The sequence below is a fragment of the Triticum urartu genome, chromosome 5A (assembly GCF_056163025.1).
Source record: "Triticum urartu cultivar PI428250 chromosome 5A, HENAU_Tu73, whole genome shotgun sequence".
Taxonomy (NCBI): Eukaryota; Viridiplantae; Streptophyta; class Magnoliopsida; order Poales; family Poaceae; genus Triticum; species Triticum urartu.
In genome coordinates this window covers 35,874,012-35,899,751 of record NC_141877.1, presented here as the reverse complement: position 1 = coordinate 35,899,751, position 25,740 = coordinate 35,874,012, and the positions used below count along the sequence as shown (strand labels likewise).

Here is a 25,740-nt window from a genome sequence, read left to right as displayed (position 1 = left end):
CCATCCAAGTTTGTCTTTGTCACATGTCTGCACGATGTACTGTATAGATACCCAGCCTTTCGTGACTTGAACAGGTGCTCCAAAGAAAATGGAACTGAATAGTTCATTACCCTTGCTAATAAGTTGGTTATTTATTTGGTCTCCCCTGAAATTTGGGAGCTCCCAAAATTATTTCAGAGCTACCAAAATAATTCTATATTTATAGGACCAGTTTATACTCTACCTATAGTTCAACCCTTTTCAATAATTAAATTGGGTTTATTCACATAATAAATATATTAATAATCCCTAAAAGAGATGTTTTTTCTACCGATACAGGTTTGTCTTTCTAACACGTATGCACAATGTACTGTGTAGATAGATAGCCCTCTGTGACTGTAAGAGGAGCTCCAAAGAAATGGAATTGAACGGTTCATTACCTATGCTAATAAGTTGGTTATTTATTTCGTGCTATATTTTGAGGTCATAGTATTAAAATCACATTAAGAATCTAGTTACAGAAGAAAAAAAGTAAATGAGAAATAACCCTGATCCCCAAGATAGCGGGGGGCACATATATTGTAACTGGTCAGTGGTATGCTATATTATTACGAATTGATTGTTCCTTATGATCATCTCATAAGCATCCTATTTATATACCTTTAAGGATAAATTAAACCCTCGTTGCAAAGGACTAAAACCCTAAATCTAGTCAATTTACTAAATTACCCTTTCCAAATCCTAAATATTTTGGCAATGGCCTCATATTCATTATACGGGTCCTGACAAAAATTGATGGTTTGCAAGGACATAATTTTGATATTCTTTTATACCATAAACTCTATTAAAAATGCAATATTTAAATAGGATGGATTTTGATCTATTTAAATTAAGGGACTCTCACATCATCAAATCTCGAAACCCTAGATATAATCCTCCACTAATATTTTGGAGCTACCAAAAAATATTTCACAATTATAGGACCAGTTTATCCCCAACCTATGGTTCAACCCTTTTAATAATTAAAATGCATTTATTCTCCTAATAAAAATATTATAAATCCTTAAAATAGATACTTTTTGTATCAATACATGTTTGTATTTCTCGCAGGTATGCACAATGTAGTGTATAGATAGCTAGCCCTTCGTGACTTAAAGAGGTGCTCCAAAGGAAACGGAACTAAACAGTTCATTGCCTATGCTAATAAGTTGGTTATCTATTTGGTGCTATACTATGAGGTCATAGTATTAAACTCAAATCGAGAATCTTGTTACATAAGAAAAACAGTAAATGAGATAATATCTTTGATCCCCAAGATAGTGGGCACCACGGATATTGTAACAACTCAAGTGCGCAGAACATTTTATTAGGAATTGATTATGCATTATGATCATATCATAAGCATCATATTTCTTTAATTTTATTATGAAAATAAGGATTAATTCAACCTTATCTTTTGAGAAGTACTAAAACCCTAAATCTTGTCAATTGACCAAAATTGCCTTTCCAAATCCTAATATTTTTTTTGGCAAATGGCCTCATATTCATCATGTGCATCCTCCCATTTTTTATGGTTTGCAAGGACTTAATTTGGATTTTTTTAACCTTAAACGCTATTAAAAATGCAATATTTTAAAAAGGATATTTTTGTTTTTTAATTAAGGGGCTTTTAGTTGGTGAAATCTCTTGAAACCCTAGATATAGTTTTCTACTAATAATTGGGAGCTACCAAAATTAGTTCACAATTATAGGACCAGTTTATCCCCTACCTACAGTTCAACCTTTTATAATTAAAATGGGTTTATTCTCCTAATAATAATTTTAATAATCCCTAAAGAGATTTTTTTTTGTATCGATACATGTTTTTCTTTATCACACATATGCACCATGTACTGTATAGATAGCTAGCCCTTCGTGACTTGAAGAGGTGCTCCAAGAAAAATGGAACTAAACAGTTCATTACCTATGCTAGTAAGTTATTTATATATTTGGTGCTATATCATGAGGTCATAGTATTAAACTCACATTAATAATCTTGTTACGAAAGACAAAAAAGTATGTAAATGTGAAATAACCATATCTTATTATTGTGGGAGCATAGATATGAGGTGATTTTGGCTGATTATTGCGATCAATATAATCCAGTGCATCTTCGCGGAATTTTTAGTGACGCAACTGCTCCGACCGTGGACAAGTTGATTCACTTGAACCAGTCAACATTCATCAACAGCTGTTTCATTCATGATGGTGTGTTTGTGTTGGATGAAGTGATCTATGATGTTAAAGTGGAACACCTGAAGGGTGTGTTTCTCAAATTGCGAGTAGCCTACCTGTAGATTGGTTGAGGCTGATCCAATCTTGGTTTTCCATCCAATCTAGGCCAACTAGCTCCCGCTTAAAATCAAGATCTTCGTGTGGCGGTTCATCCATCACAGGTTTCCGTCAGGCATAGAGTTTGTTAAGCAACATGGCTAAGGCAATAACCTTTTCCTTACTCGAGGTGTTCCCAACATAGGGACACAATTTTTTTCATTTGTGTTGTCCAGTTTGGCAGTACTCGTGGGCTATTTTCGTGAGGCTATGGCGACACAGAGGCTGCCCTCATACCCGGGCATTCCTTTGCCATTCGAGATGGCTTTTCAGTAGGAGGAGGCGACTCCTTTAGGTTTGTTTCACCGTGATGGAATGCACTATTTTGAACACTCGTATCAAGTTAGTTATTGAATGAGTGACCTTTGTGCATGATTCTGACTTGTTTAAACTGATGGCTTGTATGTAGTAATGGAACACGCATTCTAAGCAAAAGGATAGTAGTATGCTTGATGCCATAATGGGGCACTCCACGACCACCTGGTGTCTCGCTTCAACTTCCTAGCCTCTTGTTCGCGCTATTCGTCACCCTGGGTGAGGAATAGTTATTCTTCATCCCCCTCTATTTTACCATCAATGCATCATAATTTTACGTTTCGTAAGTTTTGTCTTATTTCTGACGCAAAAAGAGACCGTAAAAAAAATATAATCGCTGTAAAAAATATTTTATGTTATGTAAAATTACAAACGTAAAAACATAGTCTAAAATATACATAAACTGCAAATTTTCTTGTCTTATGACCTATATTTTTATTTTTTTATGTCAAATTTTACGTAGTGAATCAATAGAAATGTAACTATTTGAATTCCAAACGTAATTTAATTATGAAATGATCGTAAGATTACCTCGGGTGAAGAACAACTTATTCTGCATCCTGGGTGATGAATAGTAACTATATATATATATATATATATATATATATATATATATATATATATATATATATATATATATATAGGGTCGCGCTATTCGTCACCCTGGGTGAGGCATAGTTATTCTTCACCCCCCCTCTATTTTACCATCAATGCACCGTAAATTTACGCTCCGTAAGTTTTGTCTTATTTCCGACGCAAAAAGGGACCGTAAGAAAATATATAATCGCCGTAAAAAATATTTTATGTTATGTAAAATTACAAACATAAAAACATAGTCTAAAATACACATAAACTGCAAATTTTCTTGTCTTATGACCTATATTTTTATTTTCTTATGTCAAATTTTACGTAGTGAATCAATAGGAATGTAACTATTTGAATTTGAAATGTAATTTAATTATGAAATGATCGTAAGATTACGCCGGGTGAAGAATAACTTATTCTGCACCCTGGTTGATGAATAGTAACACTATATATATAGTGTTTTCACTATATAATCAATGAATATTAATATATATATATATATATATATATATATATATATATTTCCTTTATACATTTGTACTCTTGTACTTGTTTTGAAAAGTTCGCTTTATCTGTAATGCAGGGCGAAAGCTTGATTTATGTGAAATAATCAATGAATATTATTAAGCAAATTTGATTATGAAACCTCGCAAAAGCAACAACTTGAACAATGTAAAAGGTACCGCGCCTTTCCTGTGACTGTCACTCATGGACTGGCTATCAGCACTTGTATAGCTGCAAGTGTTGTACAACGTACGTGGATCGGATGAGCACAAGAACGAAGTTTTCATGCGTTATGATGGGCGGTGGCTTAAGCTGCGCGGCAGTTCAACCGGACGAACGTACGCCGGCCGCCGTGCCATGCCATGCAACCAAAAAGCGTGTCTTGCTTCTGACAAGGACTGCGCAAAGGAAAAAACAAATGGTTCTAGTGCCAACGTGAAAATACGTACGTATTTCTCAGTCTAGGTGTAAGAAATAGAAAACCCACTATTTATTTTGCAGAAATATCCATCAGTAGAAGATATTTCTCTTCTTTCTATAGCAAAAGATCGGACTTTACTGGTTTGCTTTTTTTTTTTACGAGAACACTTTCGATCTATTCATCTTCAATCACGACAGTACAATGAACATCTGAAATAATAAAAAAATGCATCTAGATCCGTAGACCACCTAGCGACGACTACAAGCACTGAAGTGAGCCGAAGGTGCGCCGTCTTCATCGCCCCTCCCTCAACGGAGCCAGGCAAAACTTATTGTAGTAGACAGTCGGGAAGTCGTCTTGTTAAGGCCTTATTGGACCAGCGCAGCAGAACAACAACCGTCGCTGTTGAAGTGTACCGTAGATCGAAAGGATCCAACTTGAAGACACATGAACATAGACGAACTACGATCAGATCCGAGCAAATCCACCAAGAACAGATCCGTCGGAGACGCACCTTCACATGCCCACCGACGACGCTAGACGCACCACCGAGACGAGGGCTAGGAGGGGAGAATCTTATTCCACCTTCAGAGAGCCGCCGTTGTCTCGTCTTCCTGAGCACTACACAGACCCTAACAAAACTCGAATGACATCTAAAACGGAGCCCTCCAGATGGCATATAAATTCATTCAAAAAACAATGCTTTGTAAATTTGATCAAGTATAATAGCAAATCAATATCATTATATCCATCATTAGATATATTTTGATAATATATTTATTCAATATTGTAGTTATTGCTATTTTTATCTATATATTTGGTCAAACTAATTAGAGTGGCAAAACCAAAAAAATATATAGCCGAAGATGAGAAAGATAACTAAAAAGCAATTTCCTTGTGCAGTGCCTGACCGCCTGTTGGGAAAAGAATATCAAGGCCGTCGGAGGCCATGCGCTATTTGGCACATGAGAGATGCGCATGCATGATGTATTCACTCACACAAGACACAAAGACACAAGAGACAAGCAGGGGCGATAATTGGTGGCCTCTGCCCAGGGTCCGGGAGAAGGTGTAGATATTTCGGGCATAGGGACTCAATCTTTTTCAAGGATAAGACGCACACACGCATCATATGGGACGCCTTTCTACGTGTCGCGTCCATCACCTTCCATGGATAGATCGCACCAGCAGCGGGCGACCGCCAGCAGCTAATCTGGCTAGCCAGGACAAGCAAGGGGGGAAAAGAGAGAGAGAGAGGCACATTGTTCACGCCATGGCTGGAGTTGGACGGTCGTCGATGGAACCACCCACAGTTGCAGCCGGGCGAAACACCCAACCCAACCGGTGGAGCGGTTGTTTTCATCAAGCAGAAAGAAACCTTTTCCCGTTCCTTTCCGGCGCCGATCCATCGGATCGGCTGGCTGATTCCTGTCCGCGCCGACCGCCGAGCGCGTGCCGTATCTATTTCCTCCCCACGGAACGTCGAAATCTAGCGAGAGGACGTGGAGCTCCCGCATTGCAGCAAGAGGACGCCGAGCGCGTGCCGTATCTATTTCGCTTCCACCAGCTCTCGCCGGAAGAAGACGTGGAGCTCCCGCGTTGCGTTAAGAAAAGAAGAAGAGACTGCGCCTAATCCTACCTGAAACCAGACAGCCGCCTGCCGTGCCGTCTATTTCGAGAGCCAGCGTATGTGCGAGTAGGGGTAGACGGAGTTTGGTCGTGCCGAACATGCATGCATGGCCGCAACTGGGCTGGCGCAGCAGAAGAAGTTTCTGGAACGCTAGGGCTGGAAAAGATATCGCTTCCAATGAGTCTGTCTGTCTAGCCATCTAGATGTTTGTCCGTGTGTCTCTCTCTGGCCGCTGCAAGTGCGGAGAGCCAACATGGACAGGGGTTAAAAGGTTGACGCCGAAATCCCCTTGGAAGGCAGGAGGTTGACGGCGTCTTCCAGAACCCTCCTCCTCACAACTGTCTGCTGTCCGAACCTTCTTTTCTTCTTCGCGGCTCCGCATCGTCATCTCATGACTCACTTACTTGGCCACTCGGCACACGCTTCTTCTTTCTGGCGTGCCTGAGTTAGGACAGAAAAGGAGTCTTCTCCGCTGCCAGGATTAGTTTGTGTTTCTCCTCCTTTCCTTGGTGAAATGCTCACGGGGATGCATGCGGCCAAGAAATGACTTTTCGGAACCAGGGAATTCCTAGAGGGAGAAGCAGTTGGACAATCTGATTGTCTTGCTTCTTTGTTGGCAGAGAAGGAAGAGCAACTCAACTTCTTATGCAGCTCAACAGTGTCTTCTTCCCGGCTGCTTCTTGATTTCTACGAGGACATGGGAAATAAAAGCTGATTTTTCTTTCCTTGAATGCCAAGATTTTCTTTATTAAAGAAAGATTATTCATGGACTTTGCATCAAGATGATCATGTAGACATATTACTAAACAAAAGTAGTCGTCAAGTACTTAGGTCGATACAAATCTGCACAAGCACTCATAATAAAATAAAAATTGTCACAACTGGCAAAAATAGGACCGCCATCCAAACCGGTTGTAAGTTTCCCGTACAACTGAACGGTTGCACCCATAAGTCATATGCCCCTTGGCTTCCTCATGGCTGAGTAACGACCATGGACGGATCCAACGCGGTAGGTGACCTGCAAAAAAATTGTGATGCTTTGTCTGTTAAAAATCACGACATTTTGATAGTTCCATATAGTCCAAATTAATGCACACACTCCGACTCGAATATGCGCCGCTGTTTTAGACTCTACCCCGTTTAGCCACGTCCCAAATAAAGCGACAATGCTACTAGGAGGACTGACATTAAAAGATACATGTAATGTACACCATAGTAATTTGGATAGTGGGCATTTGAGAAAAAGATGTTGGATAGGCTCATCTTCATCACAGAAACAATACCGTTTACTACCTTCTCAAGTACGCTTTGTCAAGTTGTCCCTAGTCAAAATAACTTTCTTGTGAACAAACCACATTTAAAGGCACCTTAATTTTTCAAATGTGAAGCCACTTTGGGATTGGCTTAGTTTTTATCACCTTGAATGCCAAGATGATTTTGTCTTTTGATGCACTAAACGGCGGAGAGAGCAGTGACGGCTGTTGGGTTACCTGCTTCATTAGCTCAGTGTAGATTCCAGGAACGTGTGAGGCCGGTGATTTTTTGTGCACGCTAGTGTTTGCTGTGTGCATGTTATTTATCCAGAGGTCAGGTGTACGCTCATTTTGTTTGTATCTTCTTGGCTTCATTTCGATTCAACAAATTAGACTTTTGTGAAGATAATTTGTTAGGGTTTGTGCCGTAATCAGGAAGACCAGACAATGGCAACTTTCTGAAGATGGAATAAGATTCTTCCGGCCCAGCCTCTATCCCGGGGGTGCTTCTAGCATCGTCAGACGGCATGTAGAGGTGTGTCAGCGGCAGATCTTGTGAGATCCTGTCGGGCATTTGTCTTTGGTGGATCCGTTTGGATCGGGTCTTCGTTCGACTACATCTGTGTGTCTGCAGATTGGATCATTCCGATCTACACTTCTCTTCACCGGCGATGGTTGTTGTTCCGGTGCGTTGGTTTTATGGGGCTTTACTACAATGGCAAAAATATTTTACCGGCTCCGAGGAGGGAGGAACGATGACAGCAACGCCTTTGGCTCGCTCTAGTGTTTGTAGTCGGTGGTTTATGGAATTGGATGTATATTTTTTTTATTTTTGGTGTTCTTTATACTATCTTGACAGCTGATGAATAGGTCGAAAGATTTCTCGCAAAAGAAGGGAGATTTACAACACAATAAAACCCTTAAAATTACAGTGAAATCTCCATGTTTGGATCACAGACCAATTATGATTGGAAGGTTGAGTTCAATTCACCACAACTCTTGCTTTTCACATGCAAATTCACCCCCCCCTCCCCCCCCACCCCCCCCCAAAAAAAAAGATTGAATGGAGGACGGTGGTCTCCAATCATCAATTCGCCTCAAACCGAAGGCAGGCATCTGAATCAATTCTCCCCAAATTGAAGGAGAAGGAGACAGACACCACCAAACAAACAAAAAGATGAGCAGCCCCACAGATTGTGTGTGGTGTAGGGGCGAAAGCAAGCAAAAGGCAAAGAAAAAAAAGGCAACCAAGCAAAAGGCAAAGGCAAAGGCCGGTGTTTTAATGTGGCACCAACCTTGCTATGCAAATAATGCGGCCGCACGCAGGAACAGGAACAGGAACAACAAGCCAACAGAAACCCCACAAGCCGACACACACGCCCGGATTTATCTGATGAGCACACCAGTTCAGTGAAAACAGAGAGACTTACTGAGTACAAAGATAAGTAAGGGATGCGGCGTTTCTGCACCCAGGCGCAGATGCTCTTTGTGTGAATAGTAAAATCGTTTAAATAGCAGAAAAATTCAAAAAAAAATTTATTTTTTTGTGCAATATGGTCGAATGTGTGATGCCTGTGCTAAATTTGGTAGAGTTTTTACATTCGAGTAGCTCGTGGTAAAAAACTCAATTTTCAGGCTTGTGAGAAAGTTTGAAAAAACACAATGTTCATACCTGATTTTTTTTGGCGGGCGAGCTCCTCCAATGTTATATGCCCACGGATTTTCGCACGCACCTCGCGCACTCAAGCATCTTGCGTCCAAAAAGGTTTCAGGTTTTTTTATTTTTTACGATTTAATTTAATTTAATTTAGTTTTACTGTTCACCGATATAGATGAGCCCGAGCTCCGAGTTGAATTATCGGTGAGCAAGACAATTCAGTCAGACATGATAGAAAGAGAGAGGGGCGTTTGGTGAGCAGAGCAGAGCACATAGACACATTGGAAGGAAGATGAACATGATCAAGCTTTACTATATGACATGACAGTGATCATGAGGAGTATATATACACAGCAGAGAGAAGGAATTGAGTCCCCAACAGCACCTCAGTTGCAGGAGTCACTCCAGCTCCAGCACAACTGGGTGGTTCAATTCCCCTCTCTTGTCTCTCTCTCTCTCTCTCTCTAGAAGAACAGAATCCAGCTGAGCTCTCAGCACCCTGTACACCCACAGTGCCAGAGCTTCAAGCTCTCTCCCTCCCTAAACTCCACTAGTATTACTACCCTAACTGATTTACCATTTACTAATATGGGTAAAAGGTGAAAAGGTAAAAAAAAAGTGACCAAAAAACCAAGTGATGAAGAGAGAGTGATGGTGTGTAACCGCCGCTAACTGTATCCATGCCTTGGGGCAACCGCTTCCGGGGACCTCCTGTGTGGCTCCCTCTGGAAAAGCTTTTCCCTCCACATTTCTGCTCGTCCTCTGCTTCTCTGCCTCCGAGAAGCTCGGAGTGATGAGAGCGAGAGGGCCAATGGCGGGGGCAGGTGTGGCCAAAGAACCAAGGAATCGATTAGTGCTGGGCGTCGAGGTCGGCGGCGCCGATGAATGTGCCGTGGAAGCCGTAGGGGACGCGGGACGGCAGCTGCACGGTGGCCTCGAGCCGCATGTCGGCCGCGTTCACGACCAGGAGCTCGGATGTGCCGGCGGCCTCGTCGCGCACGAAGGACAGCACGTAGCCGTCGTCCTCGGCGCCGGGGCGGGCGTGCTCGCCGTCCATGGGCACGAAGCACGGCTCGCCGCCGAACCGGCCCTCGCCGTACTCGAACTTGGTGAGCTCGCCGGTCACCAGGTCCACCTTGGCGAACCCGGACACCTTGGGCCACGGCTCGGCCACGGCCAGGTAGGCGTACCTCGTCTTCCGGCCCAGCATGTTGCGGTTCACCATGCCCACCTCGAGGTTCACCTGGCTCTCCAGCGGCAGGATGGCCCGCCGCGTGGACTCGCCGGTGCGCGTGTTGAGCCGGATCTCGGTGAGCACGCTCTCGAGGTGGTCGTCCGTGTCGTTGAAGATGGAGTCGGCGGGGGTCATGCAGGAGCCGATCACCACCACCTCGTCCGTCTCCGGCTCCTCCCACGAGTTCCAGAGGTGGAAGCAGAAGCAGTCGGGCACGTCCACCCACATCATCTCCGACGAGTCCTTGGCGTACTTGGGGAGGACGCCGAAGCGGGAGGTCTTCTCCTTGTCGAGCATCACCGGCGAGCCGCCGCGGAACATCTCGGCGAGCTTGAACACCATCTGGTGGTCGGGCACGACGACGAAGTTCTCGGTGATGGCGAAGTCGTGGATCATGGTGGGCTGGTCGAGCTCGATCTCGACGTCGGCGGACTTGGTGCCGTCGGCGTGGAAGTAGAAGTACTTGAGGTACGGCTTCTTGATGACATCGTAGCTGAGCGCGAAGAGCTCGCCGGAGACGGGGTCGAGCTTGGGGTGCGCGATCATGGCGCAGTCGAGCTGGCCGTCGAAGTCGTAGCGGCCGACGGTCTCGAGGTCGCCGCCGGCGGTGACGCGGACCTGGTACGGGAGGTCGTCCTCGGACATGGCGAGGAGGCGGCCGTTGAAGTAGACGAGGCCGGCGTTGGCGACGCCGGTGCCGTGGGACGGGTCGACGAGGCCGCAGGCGCCGCGCGCGTAGAACAGTGCCAGCCTCGCGATGCCAGAGTGGCCGTGGAGCTCGCCGATGGTCTTAGGGAAAACGGGCCTCCCGACGGCGCGCTCCTGGGAGAGGCGGGCCGTCTCGGTGTAGCGGCAGGCGTAGGACTCGGCGGCGCCGTTGCGGATGCGGATGGCGTGCACCATGCCGTCGCCGTCGAAGAGGTGGTGCCCCGCCGTGGGCTCGAAGCAGGGGTTGGCGCCGTTGCGGGCGTAGACGCCGTTGATGAAGGGCGGGATGCGGCCGGAGACCGGGAGCGCGCGCACGGGGGCCTGCTCGCCGACGGGGGCGAAGTTGCCGGCGATCTGCACGGCGGGGTCGGCGGTGCGCGGCAGCGCGTGGGGCCGCTCCAGGACATTGTGGATGAACCCCTCCTCGAAGGCGTCGAGCGCCGCGGCCGCCGCGCGCTGGAAGAAGTTGAGGCCGCCCTTGCTCTGCCCGTCCTTGCTGCTCCCCTGCTTCTGCGGCGAGGCAATGGCAGGCGGCGCGGACTGCTCGTACCCGGGGACCTTCCTGGTGGAGGGCGATGGCAGGTACGCCGGCGGGCGGGCCGTGCTGGTGGAGGCGGCGATCAGCACCGAGTCGGCCGCCGCGGCGGCCGCGCGGGGCGCGAACCGGACGGAGCTGTTGCCCCGTCGGCGCCCATTTTGGCGCTGTATCGAGGAAGAGGAGGAGGCGAGGGGCTGCGCGGACAGAGTCTGCATCGCTGGTCCTCGGAAGAAGAAGAAGGAGAAGAAGGCGGGAGTCCGGCCGGTTCGATTCGATTCGATGCTCCGGCGAGCGCGGATGATTGGCGTTCGGGTGAGAGGGGAGAGGAAGTGAGGGAGTGAGATGAGATGGGGAAGGGTGGGAGTGGGAGAGCTATATTTATAGAGTTTGGGAGGGGGGAGGCGGGACAGGGGAGGGGAGGGGAGGAGTGTTGAAACGGCCCAAGGTGAGTGGCAGGAGACCACGTGGTGCCTCACTCCCCACTTCAGTCACGACCGCGTTCCCTTCGAAAAAAAAATTATAAGACCAGGTCTCACGGTTAATAAGTAAGACCCGTCTTAATGGATGACACGTAGTATTTACAAATCCCAAAGCATCTAATCTTTTCTCTCCTAATTTCAAATGAAGGATGGGGTAGATGCTTTCTAATTTGTGAATGCCACGTGTCATTCATCAGGATAAGTCTCACATGAAACCTGTTCTCATAGAATTCTTTTCCGTTCCCTTCCCTTCCCTTCCTCTCCACTCTTCTTTTCTTTCTTTTTCTTCTCGTCTCCTTTCTTTTTTCTTCCTCTGCCTATGTACGTATGCTCATGTGGGGGCAATTTGGGGATTTCCCACCACGCGCGTACTACTAGTACTTGTGTTGTGTCTCGTGTTGCTGCGAGAGCATTTCTCACGAGTGCTCTCAACCAATCGCATGCTGCCACCTCCAAAGGTACGCAATACCACACCACATCCTATTCTCTTTGATTATTTCCGTTAGTGATTTCTATCTCCAGTTTATATTTCGCACGTTTCGTTGTGGCAAACAAACTTCATCAATACGCTCACAAATTTCAATCCTTTCAGTCATATTTAATTAATTTAAGGTACATTACACACACATTGCACATGATTTTCATTTTTTTTCTTAATTTTCTAAACATTTTTTTAAAAAATTATCACAGTTTGACTTTAAAAAAAATTATTATTGTATAGTACCTAACACAAATTTCATATAGTTAAAATATTTTTACTTAATATTTCAGTAAAACTAAAAATAAATTCAACAACATTTCATATAGCCTCACCATGATTCTCCAAAATAATATTTCAAAGAAATTACTGTTATCCTAATTTTTTTATAAGATCATTTCCCCCTGAATATTCTTTTATTTTACCAACACAAAAATAGCAGTATTTTTAGAACATAAATTGATAAAAAAATTCATTTTTTTTAAACTTACATAATTCACAAACATTGACCAAAATTTAAAACCTTTTACTATTTTTTCTATCAGAAAAATTTACGAGGGTGCCAATTTTTCATTACTTGGACATATTTACATATGCAATTTAAATGTTTCCATGGTTCTTTCAATTATTTCAATCATATGTGAATAAAATTATAAATGTTAGAAAACTATTTCACATATTTTTCAATTATTTCCGTAAATTTTTCAATTGACACTTCTATAAATTATTGATCAATACTATAGAATTTTTCTATCAAATATAAAAACATTTTATATAGGCATATTTTTCTATTTAATATAGTTTCAAATATATTTAGAAATTACATACACATATCTATTATTTGAGTATTATTTCAAAATATTTTAAGAAATATAACACAAACATTAAACATACATTTTAATTATTTGTGGCACGTTTCAATGAAGCCAACCATAATTAAAAAATGTGAGACTTTTTAATTTCTCGTGGAAATGTGAATTATTTGTAGTACTCTTTTTTATACTCCCTCGGTAAACTAATATAAGAGTGTTTAGATCACTATAGCGATCTAAACACTCTTATATTAGTTTACAGAGGGAGTAGTTTTTTTTTATAAATAGTGAGATATTCCTCTTGATATTTACCAAGTTGTGTTCGACATGTCGATATACACATTCTAGTTCATTTCAAAATTTCCGTGAGATAAATATGTGTTTAATCCTGTTTACACTTGCATGAATTCTAATGTCCGGTGACATGGTCCTCGGCAATTCTCTATTGCATGCGTAACTGTAAAACCATCTTTAATAGAAATATTACATTGTTAAATGCTAGCATAATAGTCAGCTTTACCCAAGAGGTAAGTAATATTCAAAAAATTATTGTAAGTTAAATGGTCTATTTGAGTTTTTTTTTGCTTTGAAATTGCTTGAAATTAGATTTATTTTCCTATGGGTCCAAACAACACATGTATTTCACTTGGATTTCAACCTAGATAGAGATTTTCACTTGAGGGGGAGAGAGGGGGCAACTCGAATGTAAGAAAACTGTGTGAAACAATGATGCTACTATTATTTTCCCGAGGATAAATGATTTTGGATATTTCTTACAATGCATTGTAAGAATCATTTAGGAGACTGGTGTGTACATGCTGGGAATGCGATGGTGAGTACATGCTGGGAATGCGAGTAGGGGCACCCGGACTCGGGCAGGTGCGCAGGTTTTCACAGCCTGCTGACCACGGGGCTAAGCCACGGTTCTCATTTCCCCAAAATTAGAGGCTCATGTTTGTTTGAGGGTACCCTAAAATTCCGAGTATGCAGTTGGACTTGTCTTCTTAAAATTGAAATAAATATGTGCAAATATCAAATACAAATGTTTAAACCGTATTTGGTGTAGCTTATACAAATAAACATTTTTAACGAAAATAGCAAATATGCAGGGCATATCTACATGTATGTGTGCAGAAAAAATAATATAATTCCTCTTTGTTTAGACAAGAACTTGGGCGCCCACAGTATGTGCTTAGATTTATGGGATGCACACAGCCAAATATACCTTCTTGGGGCTTGGCTGTATTGAAAACATGTCGATGTTAGTACTTTTGGTTGAAAACTTTATTTTGCATTGCTGTCTATATCGTCAGATGCACACATTCATAAATGAAATGGTCGCATGCTGCAACTAGGCTGCTCTCCCGTCTTGGTCCGCCCGGCCGGCCTTCGTCTCTCCTCCACACTACCTTCACCCCTACCGTTCTTTCTTCCCTAGTAGGTACACAAAATCTGTATCTATCGATTTGGCGTTTTCAGATTGTTCATTCCCGGCCATGGTCGCGTCGGTGTCGATTGAACGAGCGGCCTAGCTACGAACGTACCATTGCAGTTGCACTGCATGCACGCCACCAAACACTCGCTGCAAAAGAAGAATTCGGTCGTTAATTTGCATTATGATCTGATGCTAATCACTAGTAGTAACCACTAGTCCACACGGGATCAGAGCCCCCGCTGACCCGGAATTCCTTAACATGGGAGTATGTACTATGTGAAGTTTTCTTGGAAAAAAGTGCCCAAAGAAGGGAACATTTGCCGGACATAACTAAGTTGTCAAGAAATGATCTCTTCTGGATTCAACATGGAGAACATGTGGAGGTTTGTGAATGTGGAAAAGAAGAACCTAAACGTCTTTGCCCTACCCCTCACTCGGCTGATGGTATCCATGAATCATACTTTCATGTTAGCACGAGAAGCACGACGCATCAGGCATGCTGGGGCTCACACCACCTTTGTTTCTACTCCAGTTGCTTGATTTCGGGGAAGAACCGGATGCATCCCCTCCATTGCCAGTCTTTACCTTAACTGTAACCGACACACATATCCAAGAATTGTGGTTTAGGTATGTTACCCAACTGTAGCCATTTGAAGCTACACACCCAACAGTTCAAGGGTTGTATTGTATCATCCATCCTTTTTTTTGGCCGGAATACCAGCTTTAACCTATGCATCATTTTAGGTCATCTCCGAAGATGTTCATCACCCCTCCCCCCTCCCACACTTGTCTGCGCACACATACATACGTGTGCGCGAACATTTCCTCCTTATCTGCAAACAAAGTGGTAACCAACGACTTCGCCTACTTGACTGCAAATAAGACTACCCACAATGGGAGTAACATAGGTAGTAACATCACATATTTGTAGATAAAATAGATGATGTGGCAAACAATAAATGAAGGAAAAGAGGAAAATAGTAACATAGCTAGTTACTACTAGTATGAGTAACATCACATATATCAAGGCAAGATGAGTCTATAGCGTAATAAATAAAGTATTGCATGTTATCACACATATGTTACTCCCCACTATAGAGGTAGTAACAAAGACTAGTAACATACGCATGTTACTACTCTATGTTTCTACCCATTGTGGCTAGTCTAAATGGTTGTAGATAAGCAATCAAAGCCAATCCAATGGACCAGACTTTAATCAATCTTTTCTACTCCTCCCGTGCCATAATTCCTGTCGCAGTTTTAGTTTTTTTTAAATGGAGAAAAAAACTTTGCCTCATCCATTAATTAACAAGAATAAGAGTGTTCTTTTGTAGGAAAACTTTCGATCTATTAATTATCAATCGTGGGAGTACAATGAACACTAGAAATAGTTAAAATTACATCTAGATCCGCAAACCACCTAACAACCACCACAAGCATTGACGCAAGCTGAAGGCGCGCCTCCATCACCCATCCCTCACCGGAGCCGGGTAAACTTGTTATAATAGACAGTCAAAAAGTCATCATGCTAACACCAGATAAGATCAGCGCACCAGAACAATAATCACCACCGATGAAGAGAAGTGTAGATCGAAAGTATCCAACCTGAAGACAAAGACAACCACCGACCAAATCATGTGAGATCGGCTGGAGACACACCTCTACACGCCCTTTGATGATTCTAGACGCACCACCAGGACATGGGCTAGGTGCGGAGAAATTTATCCCAGCTTCAGAAAGCCGCCTCCATCTTGTCTTCCTGAGCAGAACACAAACCATAGGAAAAAAACATGTAAAAATGAAGCCCTAACGGCTGCAAGGGCCGGGATCCATCGTGTTCACATAGCTCTAAGGCCATAAGAGAAGAAGTGGATCGGCGGCGCCACCGACGGGATGCAGAAATCCTAGCCGCCTTTTTTGCTTGAAGAAGAGGTGAATAGGTAAGTCACTTCAAGGCCAGGTTATTCTCCACAGAAGAAGAGAGTTGCCAAGTTAATTTTTGACAAAACAGACGAAAACTGTCACGACCATGCTCAAAAGCACGACCTCATCCACATCCACATGTGAACTACTCCCAAACCGTGGAGCCACCAACACATTACTACCGAAACCCGCAACATATGGGTCGCAGTATCGCAAAAGAAAAGCAATCGACTCAATACAACTCGAGGAAAACACATGACAAAAACCACTCATAATACCGAGCACAAATCTGCAACTCAGAAAGCCGAGAACCATCCATCATGGAACCATTTGCGCGTCCCCTCTAGCGCCATCCTTCTTGCTTTTGCTTTTGCTCCTGCAAGGTTCCTTATTTACAGAAGTTGATCCGTAAATGAAGATGGCTGCCTGCATCGGTCGATAATTCTTTGTCGTGCTGGCTTAAGCCTTTCCATTTGGTGGCGGTGAGCTCTTGCCCATGGACAGCCTCCAACAATGGAAAGAAACAGAGAGAACAGAAAGGCTTGACCATGGTTGTGATGGGGACTGCCGCTTGTGGTGCAGCGCAGCACGTGGGATGTGCCTGCCTTCTAATTTGATGCCACTCACACAGACACGGAGAAGACCGACCCGAGCCACCGCCCACGCTTTGCTCTCTTTTTGACGTGGTCCGCGAGATAAAAAATTCTTCCAAAACCTGTACGTGTGTAACAGAGATTATTACTCCTCGTACGCCATACGTGTCTCTCGTCTAAGCAGTCGGTGAAATATGCACTGGTATAAAATGCTGACTCGGCTTCCGCCAACTGTCAGTTAAAATGACAGCACCCACAGCAACACTACCAGGCGTGCAAGTTAGAACTGCAGTCCATTTCATTTTCATCACACGTATGTACTCCAGTACACATTTAATTAGCTTTTATCTAATTAAAATATTAGTGTGCATCAAATCTGATGTAATGTGCCCAATTTTGGCAACCTAGCAGTCATTAGTAATATACTCTTAGTGTCTTGATAATTTTATATTCACCGCAGCTTAAGAAGATCTTTCCGTGATCTTGTAGTCAGGTCGCCTGTAAACAGCAGTGTCATTAAACTAATGACGATGACGTGCACTCATGCCACCTAAGTTACTCCACCTTGGGGAACAAAGGGGCAGCTGTCTCGCTCTGATTCGCTGCAGAGTACTTTTCCGCCCAACTGACTGGTCCCACCGGTACACGTGTCCGATCCTGGCTTGCTTCACTAGATTGATCTCCAAGTTCTAAACTATACTGGTAACGGTGATTGTCCTCAAATCCTTAATTATTCTGGTCGTTTGGTCCGTCTCGAAAGATAGGAGCAAAAGAGTGTTCGGCAAGATACACACCCCGACTCAGCGTATCTTGGATCGAATTAAGGCGGAAGCACAGCAATGGGTCATCGCAAGAAATCATAGATTTAGCATTCCTGGAGTGCTTATAACTCAATAAACTAAGGTGCAAAAAATATAAAGCATTGTTTTTGTCGTTGCCAAGCACCGCAATTTATATGTAAAATTTGAAGATTACACGTGTTAGATTCACAAACAATTTTTACATGTAAAATTTGAAGATTACACGTGTTAGATTCACAAACAATTTTTACATATCCGATTCTCTTGATCACTGGATATATTGCAAGAGTCAAGAAAATATTTGGGAGCTGTAGGTCGGTGTTATCACGCTACAGCAATATGTATATATAACCCCATTATCCCACTTTATGATGCAGTTCCTGATTACCAGACTGATTAGGTTAATTTACAGGATACCTTTTTGAACGAGTCTTTTGGACGGTGCAACTTTTCCTGCTTTGTGCTCCGGCACGGCATCAGATGAGTCATTTTCCACACAAATCTAGTTCCGGGACAGCAACTACTACGTATACACCTACTTAGTTAAGCATATCTTCCCAACCTCAGATGGCGAAAGCTAGAAACCGTGTATGACTGAGTTGCACCAGGTGTTTAATTTGGATGATATACATGTATGATGCCTTGAATATTCACTTTCTTTCACGGAGAGATAGTGAGTATATGGACTAGAAATTAATCTGCAGATGCCGCTCCTGCTGTGTTGATCCACGGTTTTAGTTTGCCGATGTGATAACTCAGATATTTTTACATGATATTTTCATGGTTGTGTCTTTCAGCATTGCGATCGATTATGACGAAGATGGTAACATTGTGATCGGCTCCTGGTCTATAGAGTGGTAATCTAACGTGCGAGTCTATATCTTTGCCTCACTAGGATGAAGTTGTTTTAGTTTTTCTTACGATAGTTTTAGTTTCTACTATATCTTCGCCTCACTAGGATGAAGTTGTTTTAGTTTTTTTTTTGCGGATAGTTTTAGTTTCTACTATATCTTCGCCTCATGTGGATCAAGTTGTTTTAGATTCTATTTTTTCGGATCTCATATTTCATCCATTTTGTGATCTTGTTCTTCTTCCTTGGCCAACAACAATGGAGCGTGCCTGCCTTGACAGAGGCTTTCTGAATACTATGCTATGTAGTTTTACTTTTCACATTGAGTGGTTTATACAACTTTTCAAAAGCTTCAAGTTTATCAGTGACTTTGAAAAAATTAATGTAGTTTTTATGTATGTTTACCAGTTATTCAAGTTTATCAACTTTTGAAATACTTCAAGTTTACCAATTATTTATGTATGTTTAAGCTTTCTCCTTAAGCTGCTATCCTATATACCTAAATAGTTGATCCCCACTGACTTCAATTCTCTCAACATGCAACTATGCCATCATGCATGTGAAAACACATTAAAATGCACTATGCATACTACTCATATTCAGTGTCTACTAACTCTACTTCTTGGCACATGCACCTGTGCCACCTCACCATGCCACCATCAAGGGAAAAATACCCATATCAATATGCACTATGCATGCTACTCATATCAAGAAATATTCTACAATTACAAAATAATCAAATACAATAAAGTATATGTAATTTAGTTTCAATTCACATATTGTTAGTCTAAATACAAATGTTTCTTACTCTCAATTCTTACTAAAATAATGGCGATTAACTCCAGCAACAACGCGCAGGGTATCATCTCTACTTTTATTATCTATTTTATCATCTTTATTTTAGTGTTAAACTGACAAATAAAGATCGAAAGTTTAAGTACACACATGAACCATTCACTATGGGGCATCGACACCAAAAGATCAAAACCAATTGACATCTTTCCTTTGTTGAGCTAAATTAACTGTACATGTTCCTTCTATCTCTCCTGTTTGGTTTCCAGGAAAAAAAAGCAGTTGACATTTTCATTAGGAACAATGGTTGGAGCACATTCGAGTGATCCTACGTATGTCAACCAACGTGCACCCAACATTTATTTCGCGGGTGTAAAAAGGCACTCAAAAGAATCACTTTAGTAGAATGAAAGTGGCAGTCAAATGAACAGCAAATTTATACGGCAGTGGCAAGAGCACTTCGTGACCTCACTAGGGACACGTGGCAGTGCCTAGTATGAGCACCAATCATATGTCGCCACGCATTAGCTGTTGGGAGTATTGATATTCTCCGTGTGAACTAGCTCGTTCCCACTCGTTAACCACTTAACCAACTTGTCAGGTACAAATTTTGGATGCTCAAGAGACACAATTATTTTGTTTTTTGTGAGATCCTCAAGAGACACTATTAATAACCGATTTCTTTAGGGAAACAGTAGGATTCTGCTGCGCATTTTCATTGATTTTCAAAAAATAAGGTAAATTAGTAACCATTTACGCCATACTTTTTGGATCATTTAGAGCCGAACTTGGTGTTCATTTTAAGGACAATTAACTAGATTAATTCACATTTGACACCTCTTCCAATCTAGAAGGAGATATTGGTGCAAATAATCATGGCCAATTTACATATATGTGCGTGTGGGTGCGTTACGTGCTAGTTTCGCTTTCGCATCACCCATCACATCTCTAAAAAAATTTTGCTTGGAAACCTGGCAATTAGCGGCTCGTCGAGGCCCTGACACGTGCATTCAGATGTTTACGTGGCCCATGCATGGCTTCATCGACAAGTGCAGTTCACCTGATCATCAGCTAAGTGCCAACAATTATGCTGACTAGCTAGCAATATATAGTGCCTCACGACGCAAGTATGTCCTACCTATACATAAAGGGGAACAGTGTTCCTCTACCAACTTTAACATGCGAATTGTCAAAATATTGGGCTACTAGCTAGCAACAGTGCCGTCATATATAACACGTCGCTGGAGCATGTCGTTTGCCTTGTTTTGTTTCGTCATATATGCCTGATTGATAGGTGTAGTAATGTTCGTTCAGTGATAGTGTAGCAGTTGGTGTCTACTTATATATGAGATGGCATTTCACACAATGCTGATATTTCAGAAAAGTTAACCATAGCAACTGATAGGCAACTATAGGTGTTGGTTCGTATTTTATTTAAATGACGAAAAATACTTGCCTTTTGCCTGAGTTTGGACAAGTTCCAGATTTTTAGAGTCTTCTTTTAAATTGCATACTCTGGTGGTATGACCTGTGCATACCTAGAGGACAACATCTTAGACCAACTCCAACGCATGACCCTAAATGCACGTCCGTTTTGTGTGGATTCTGTCTCTTTGGATCGGCAAAACGGACACACATGTCCGGTTTGGGCCGTTCGCTGGTCGATGCACCCAAGGCATGGCCGTTCCCAGATCTACACTTAAAAAAGGGCATTGCAACTTTAAAAAAATAGAAAAAGTCATTGCAAAATAGCTTAAAACATAAATATATAACAAACTTAATTAAACTGTCCATGAGAGTTACGACCCGCACGTAGTACTTAAGTTAAAATTAAATATAAAAGGTAGACCTGCCGCCGATACTGAGTTGTCTTCAGGCGCCACCGTCCTCCTTCTCGTCGTCCCTGGTCAGATCGATGTAGGGAGGCGGCGTCCAGAGGTGGGGTGGCGGCCCCCAAAAAGGGGCGGCGTCCTTTGCAGGCTGCGGCGGCGGCGGTGGTGACCACGGCTCCCATGCCGCTTGTGGCGCTAGTGGCGGCGGCGATGACTGGCTGCATGGCACCATGGTCGTCCACAACCACGACTGCCCGTACAATGACTGGTTCCACATCGGGGTGGGCGGCCGGTCCTCCATCGCCTCCTCCATCACCTTCTCCTTTACCTCCTGCTTCACATCCAGCTCCGGCATGTAGACGTCTCCGGCGACCAATAGCGCCAGCATCTCCTCCAGCCCCTCCCACCGTGCCTCCTGGCTCCGCTTGAACTCCTTATTGGAGTCTCCATGACGACCCGCACCAGCCGCTCCTCCTCCTCCTCGTTCTTCATGGTGCACTAAAAAAACATTTTTGTGATGATACGTGTTTGTCACAGTAGGCCTCGTTTTCTGTCATGCATGTACATCCATGATGATTTTATGATAAAATCAAGATAGTCATACATGTGCTGTTGTAGAAGTGTTCCATGACAATACTTAAATTATCATCACGGAAGTGACCACTTCCATGACAATAAATGGCGCGTCTTGGAAGTGTTTTCGTCAAGGGTAACCGACACGTGGCATCCACCGTAACGGGTCACCGTTAAGCTATCGGGTCCTGTTTTGAATCTGATAACCCGTTAACAACAACGGCCAATAGAGATTTTCCATGTGTAAAATTCTCATTGGCTAAAGGAACCACGTGTCAGCTCCGCGTTGGGACAAATGTCATTTAGCGAATGGATAGGACGCGCCTATGATACTCAACACGTGGCTCGGCCCAACAGTGGTCCATTTAGGTCAAAAGGCCAGCCCATTTGACTTGGTCAAAAGGTAGCGGGCCGGGCACGAAAAGCCTGTTAACGGCATGTTTGCATATAGCCCATTATAGTCCGCTAACTCGTGGCCCGTTATGGCCTATCCAAATTAGGCCCAGTAGCGTCATCTGGGCCCTCCAATATGATTCCAACCCGTTGTAACTTCCGGCACATGTCTGGCTCATGACGTCTTTCGGCCCATATGATGCCCTTTGTAACTCAGGGCCCTTTAACGGCCCATGGTGAAACTGGCCCATAGTGAACAGTAAATCACTTTATACCCATTAACGACCCATTATTCTGTTGGGCCGTTTCCATCCCGTGTTACCTTTCGGCCCTCTAAGGGGCCATTTATTCTTGGGCTAATTTCTAGCATGCGATTACTTACGGTCTGTTACAGGCCTGTTGCACTGATGAGCCAAATTCAGCTCGTGGTTACAGTCAGCCAATTTCTGGCCCGTTAGTCTAATGGGCCGTTTTCATAGCGTCATCTAATACAACCCATTAATGACTTGTTATGCCCGTCGATAGAATTAAGCCAGTTATACATACCGGCCTATTAACCACCCGTTATAGTTGGCACATAAACAGACGATTCCCATTCTAGACCTTTTACGGCTCACATTGCGGACCGCTATTGGCCCACAAATAGTACGGTCCATGTTTGACTAATTGATCATATGGCTCGTGGAAGGCCCATGGATCATACGAACCGTAGGAGGCTCATGGTCGCTACAGTAGGCTGCAATATCGTGGTTACAACTATCCGTATGTTTCCCATGGTTATTGCGGCCTAGTTCTAAATAAAAAGGTTACCACGGAAAAAGAACTATAGTGACTACAAAAAAAAACAAGACAATAAGAAAATAAATAAGTAAGCAACTTACGCTAGGCTATTACGACTATTACAAATACTACATCCACTGGACATCAAAGTTTACCACCAGAGCAAATATAGTGAACAAAGCAGCATATTACATACACTGGGCGTCTAAATTGGGCACCAGTGCAAAGAAACACGGCAGCAAAACAAGTCCAAAACTGAAACCACTTCAGAAGAGCTCAGGAAATGATATCCTGGGTACCCACAATGCTGGCAGGAAGCTTAGCAAGCTTATTAGATTTCTCTTGTTTGGCGCTAAAATCCTCCAACGCTTGCTATTGCACCAGAAAGCATGCATCTGAATCCTATAAGGACTTCCTCAGTCCTTTGGCTTCTTGCCGCAGCACAACTGACTGATGCGTTTAGCTTGTATAGCTGAGACTCAAGAAGCCGAAGTGATTCAAGCGGCGATTTCGAAGAGCTTGTGCCAGCGGTAGTGGCTAGTAACTCGAACACTACATCAAGGCAGGACTTTGGGGTTGTCTCACTGTCTACAAGATAGTTTTTATCACCTTTCTTGGAGACCAACAGGGTTATCTCACTATCTCGAACCTTATCTGCATTACTTTCTCTACCATTGCATAATGGGGTGCTCTTCTCCAATATCCTGTCTGCATTCTACAAGAGAAACAAGTAGACACATCACAAGTTTAGCATGTAGTATATGAAACACATTTTGGTAAACTAGTTCAGTAGTCAGGTGGACATGATAACAACATGAAACGAACATATATCTATGTACTATGGTCACTGTGTTGTCTATATCATTCTAGTTTATATTGTCAAATCAAGATAGAGACACAGTTTAAATCATATCTTTTTGAGACACAGCAGCATAGACAGAATATAAGTGTGGGAAACTACACAACACTAACAACACTTGTAATGTGCATGACATGAGAACATAACTGTTTATATAACTAAAACTGAAATCAACATAGAGCAAGAAGTTAGAACAACAATCCAGTTAAAGAAATAGGTTTAAAACATACTTGTTGCGCCATTGGAGTTTCAATTGGATCCTTCAAATTCGAAATTAGTTGGTATGAGTAAATATAGTGATGCAAGAGCAAAGGAGTATGAACCATAGCTACGAAATCTGACCTGAGAACAATGGCTCTTTTGCTTTAAACGTTGAGTTTGGGTTCGCTGTGGTGGTCTTCGTACTTTGGGCACTGCAGTTGCCTTACTAACTGGTTGTGTGGGGGTACTCTATGGTGGACATGGTGCTGTGCCAACTAGAAGTGGATTACTATCTACTGGGGTTGGAGTTAGATGGGTGTAGCTGGTTCTCTGTGCAGCGGTGTAGGTGTACAATCTCGAAGAGTCTCAATTATGTGTGGTGGGGCTAGTTCGTGACAGTACAACCATGGTTCTGTTGGTGAACGCAATATTTAAAAAAAATCCTACGATCACGCAAGATCTATCTAGGTGATGCATAGCAACGAGAGGGGAGAGTGTGTCCATGTACCCTCATAGACCGAAAGCGGAAGCTTTTAGTAACGCGGTTGATGTAGTCGAACGTCTTCGCGATTCAACTGATCCAAGCACCTTATGTATGGCACCTTCGTGTTCAGCACACGTTCAGCTCGATGATGTTCCTCGAGCTCTTGATCTAGTTGAGGACGAGGGAGAGTTTCGTCAGCACGACGGCGTGTTGACGCTGATGATGAAGTTACCAGGTAAGGCTTCTCCTAAGCACTACAACGATATGACAGAGGTGTGTAACTGTGGAGGGGGGCACCGCGCATGGCTAAGAGAAGACTTGGTGTGCCTTTGGGGTGCCCCGCTCCCACGTATATAAAGGAGGGAGGAGAGGAGGCCGACCATAGGGGGGCACGCGCCATAGGGGAGTCCAACTAGGATTGCCAATCCTAGTTGGAGTCCCCTTCCTTTCCAAGAGAGGGAGAGAGAGAGGGAAGGAGGAAGAAGGGAGAAGGAAAGAGGGGGCGCCGCCCCCTCCCTAGTCCAATTCGGACTGGCCATGGGGGGGCCTCCCTTGTGGCCCTCCTCTCCTTTCCACTAAGGCCCATGAACTCCCCCCCCGGGGGGGGGGGGGGTTCGGTAACCCCCGGTACTCCGAAACTCATCTGAAACGACCCGAACCATTTCGGTGTCCGAATGTAACCTTCCAATATATGAATCTTCACCTCTCAACCATTTTGATACTCCTTGTCATGTCCGTAATCTCATCCGGGACTCCGAACAAACTTCAGTCATCAAATCACATAACTCATAATACGAATCGTCATCAAACATTAAGCGTGCGGACCCTACGGGTTCGAGAACTATGTAGACATGACCGAGACACATCTCCGGTCAATAACAAACAGTGGAACCTGGATTCTCATATTGTCTCATACATATTCTATGAAGATCTTTATCGATCAAACCGCATAACAACATACGTTGTTCTCTTCGTCATCGGTATGTTACTTGCCCGAGATTCGATCGTCGCTATCATCATATCTAGTTCAACCTCGTCACCGGCAAGTCTCTTTACTTGTTCCGTAATGCATCATCCAATAACTAACTCATTAGTCACATTGCTTGCAAAGCTCATAGTGATATGCATTACCGAGAGGGCCCAGAGATACCTCTCCGATACACGGAGTGACAAATCCTAATCTCGATCTATGCTAACTCAACAAACACCATCGGAGACACCTGTAGAGCATCTTTATAATCACCCAATTACGTTGTGACATT

The 25,740-nt window shown here is 43.4% G+C and overlaps 1 protein-coding gene across 1 annotated transcript; it reads right to left on the bottom strand.

Moving 5' to 3' along the window:
• Positions 1-9,002: 9,002 nt before the first annotated feature.
• Positions 9,003-11,544, bottom strand: LOC125507669 (9-cis-epoxycarotenoid dioxygenase NCED3, chloroplastic-like). Its single transcript, XM_048672170.2, has one exon. It carries the CDS (start codon positions 11,407-11,409, stop codon positions 9,565-9,567), a length of 1,845 nt encoding a protein of 614 aa, XP_048528127.2. The 5' UTR covers positions 11,410-11,544; the 3' UTR covers positions 9,003-9,564.
• Positions 11,545-25,740: the final 14,196 nt, after the last annotated feature.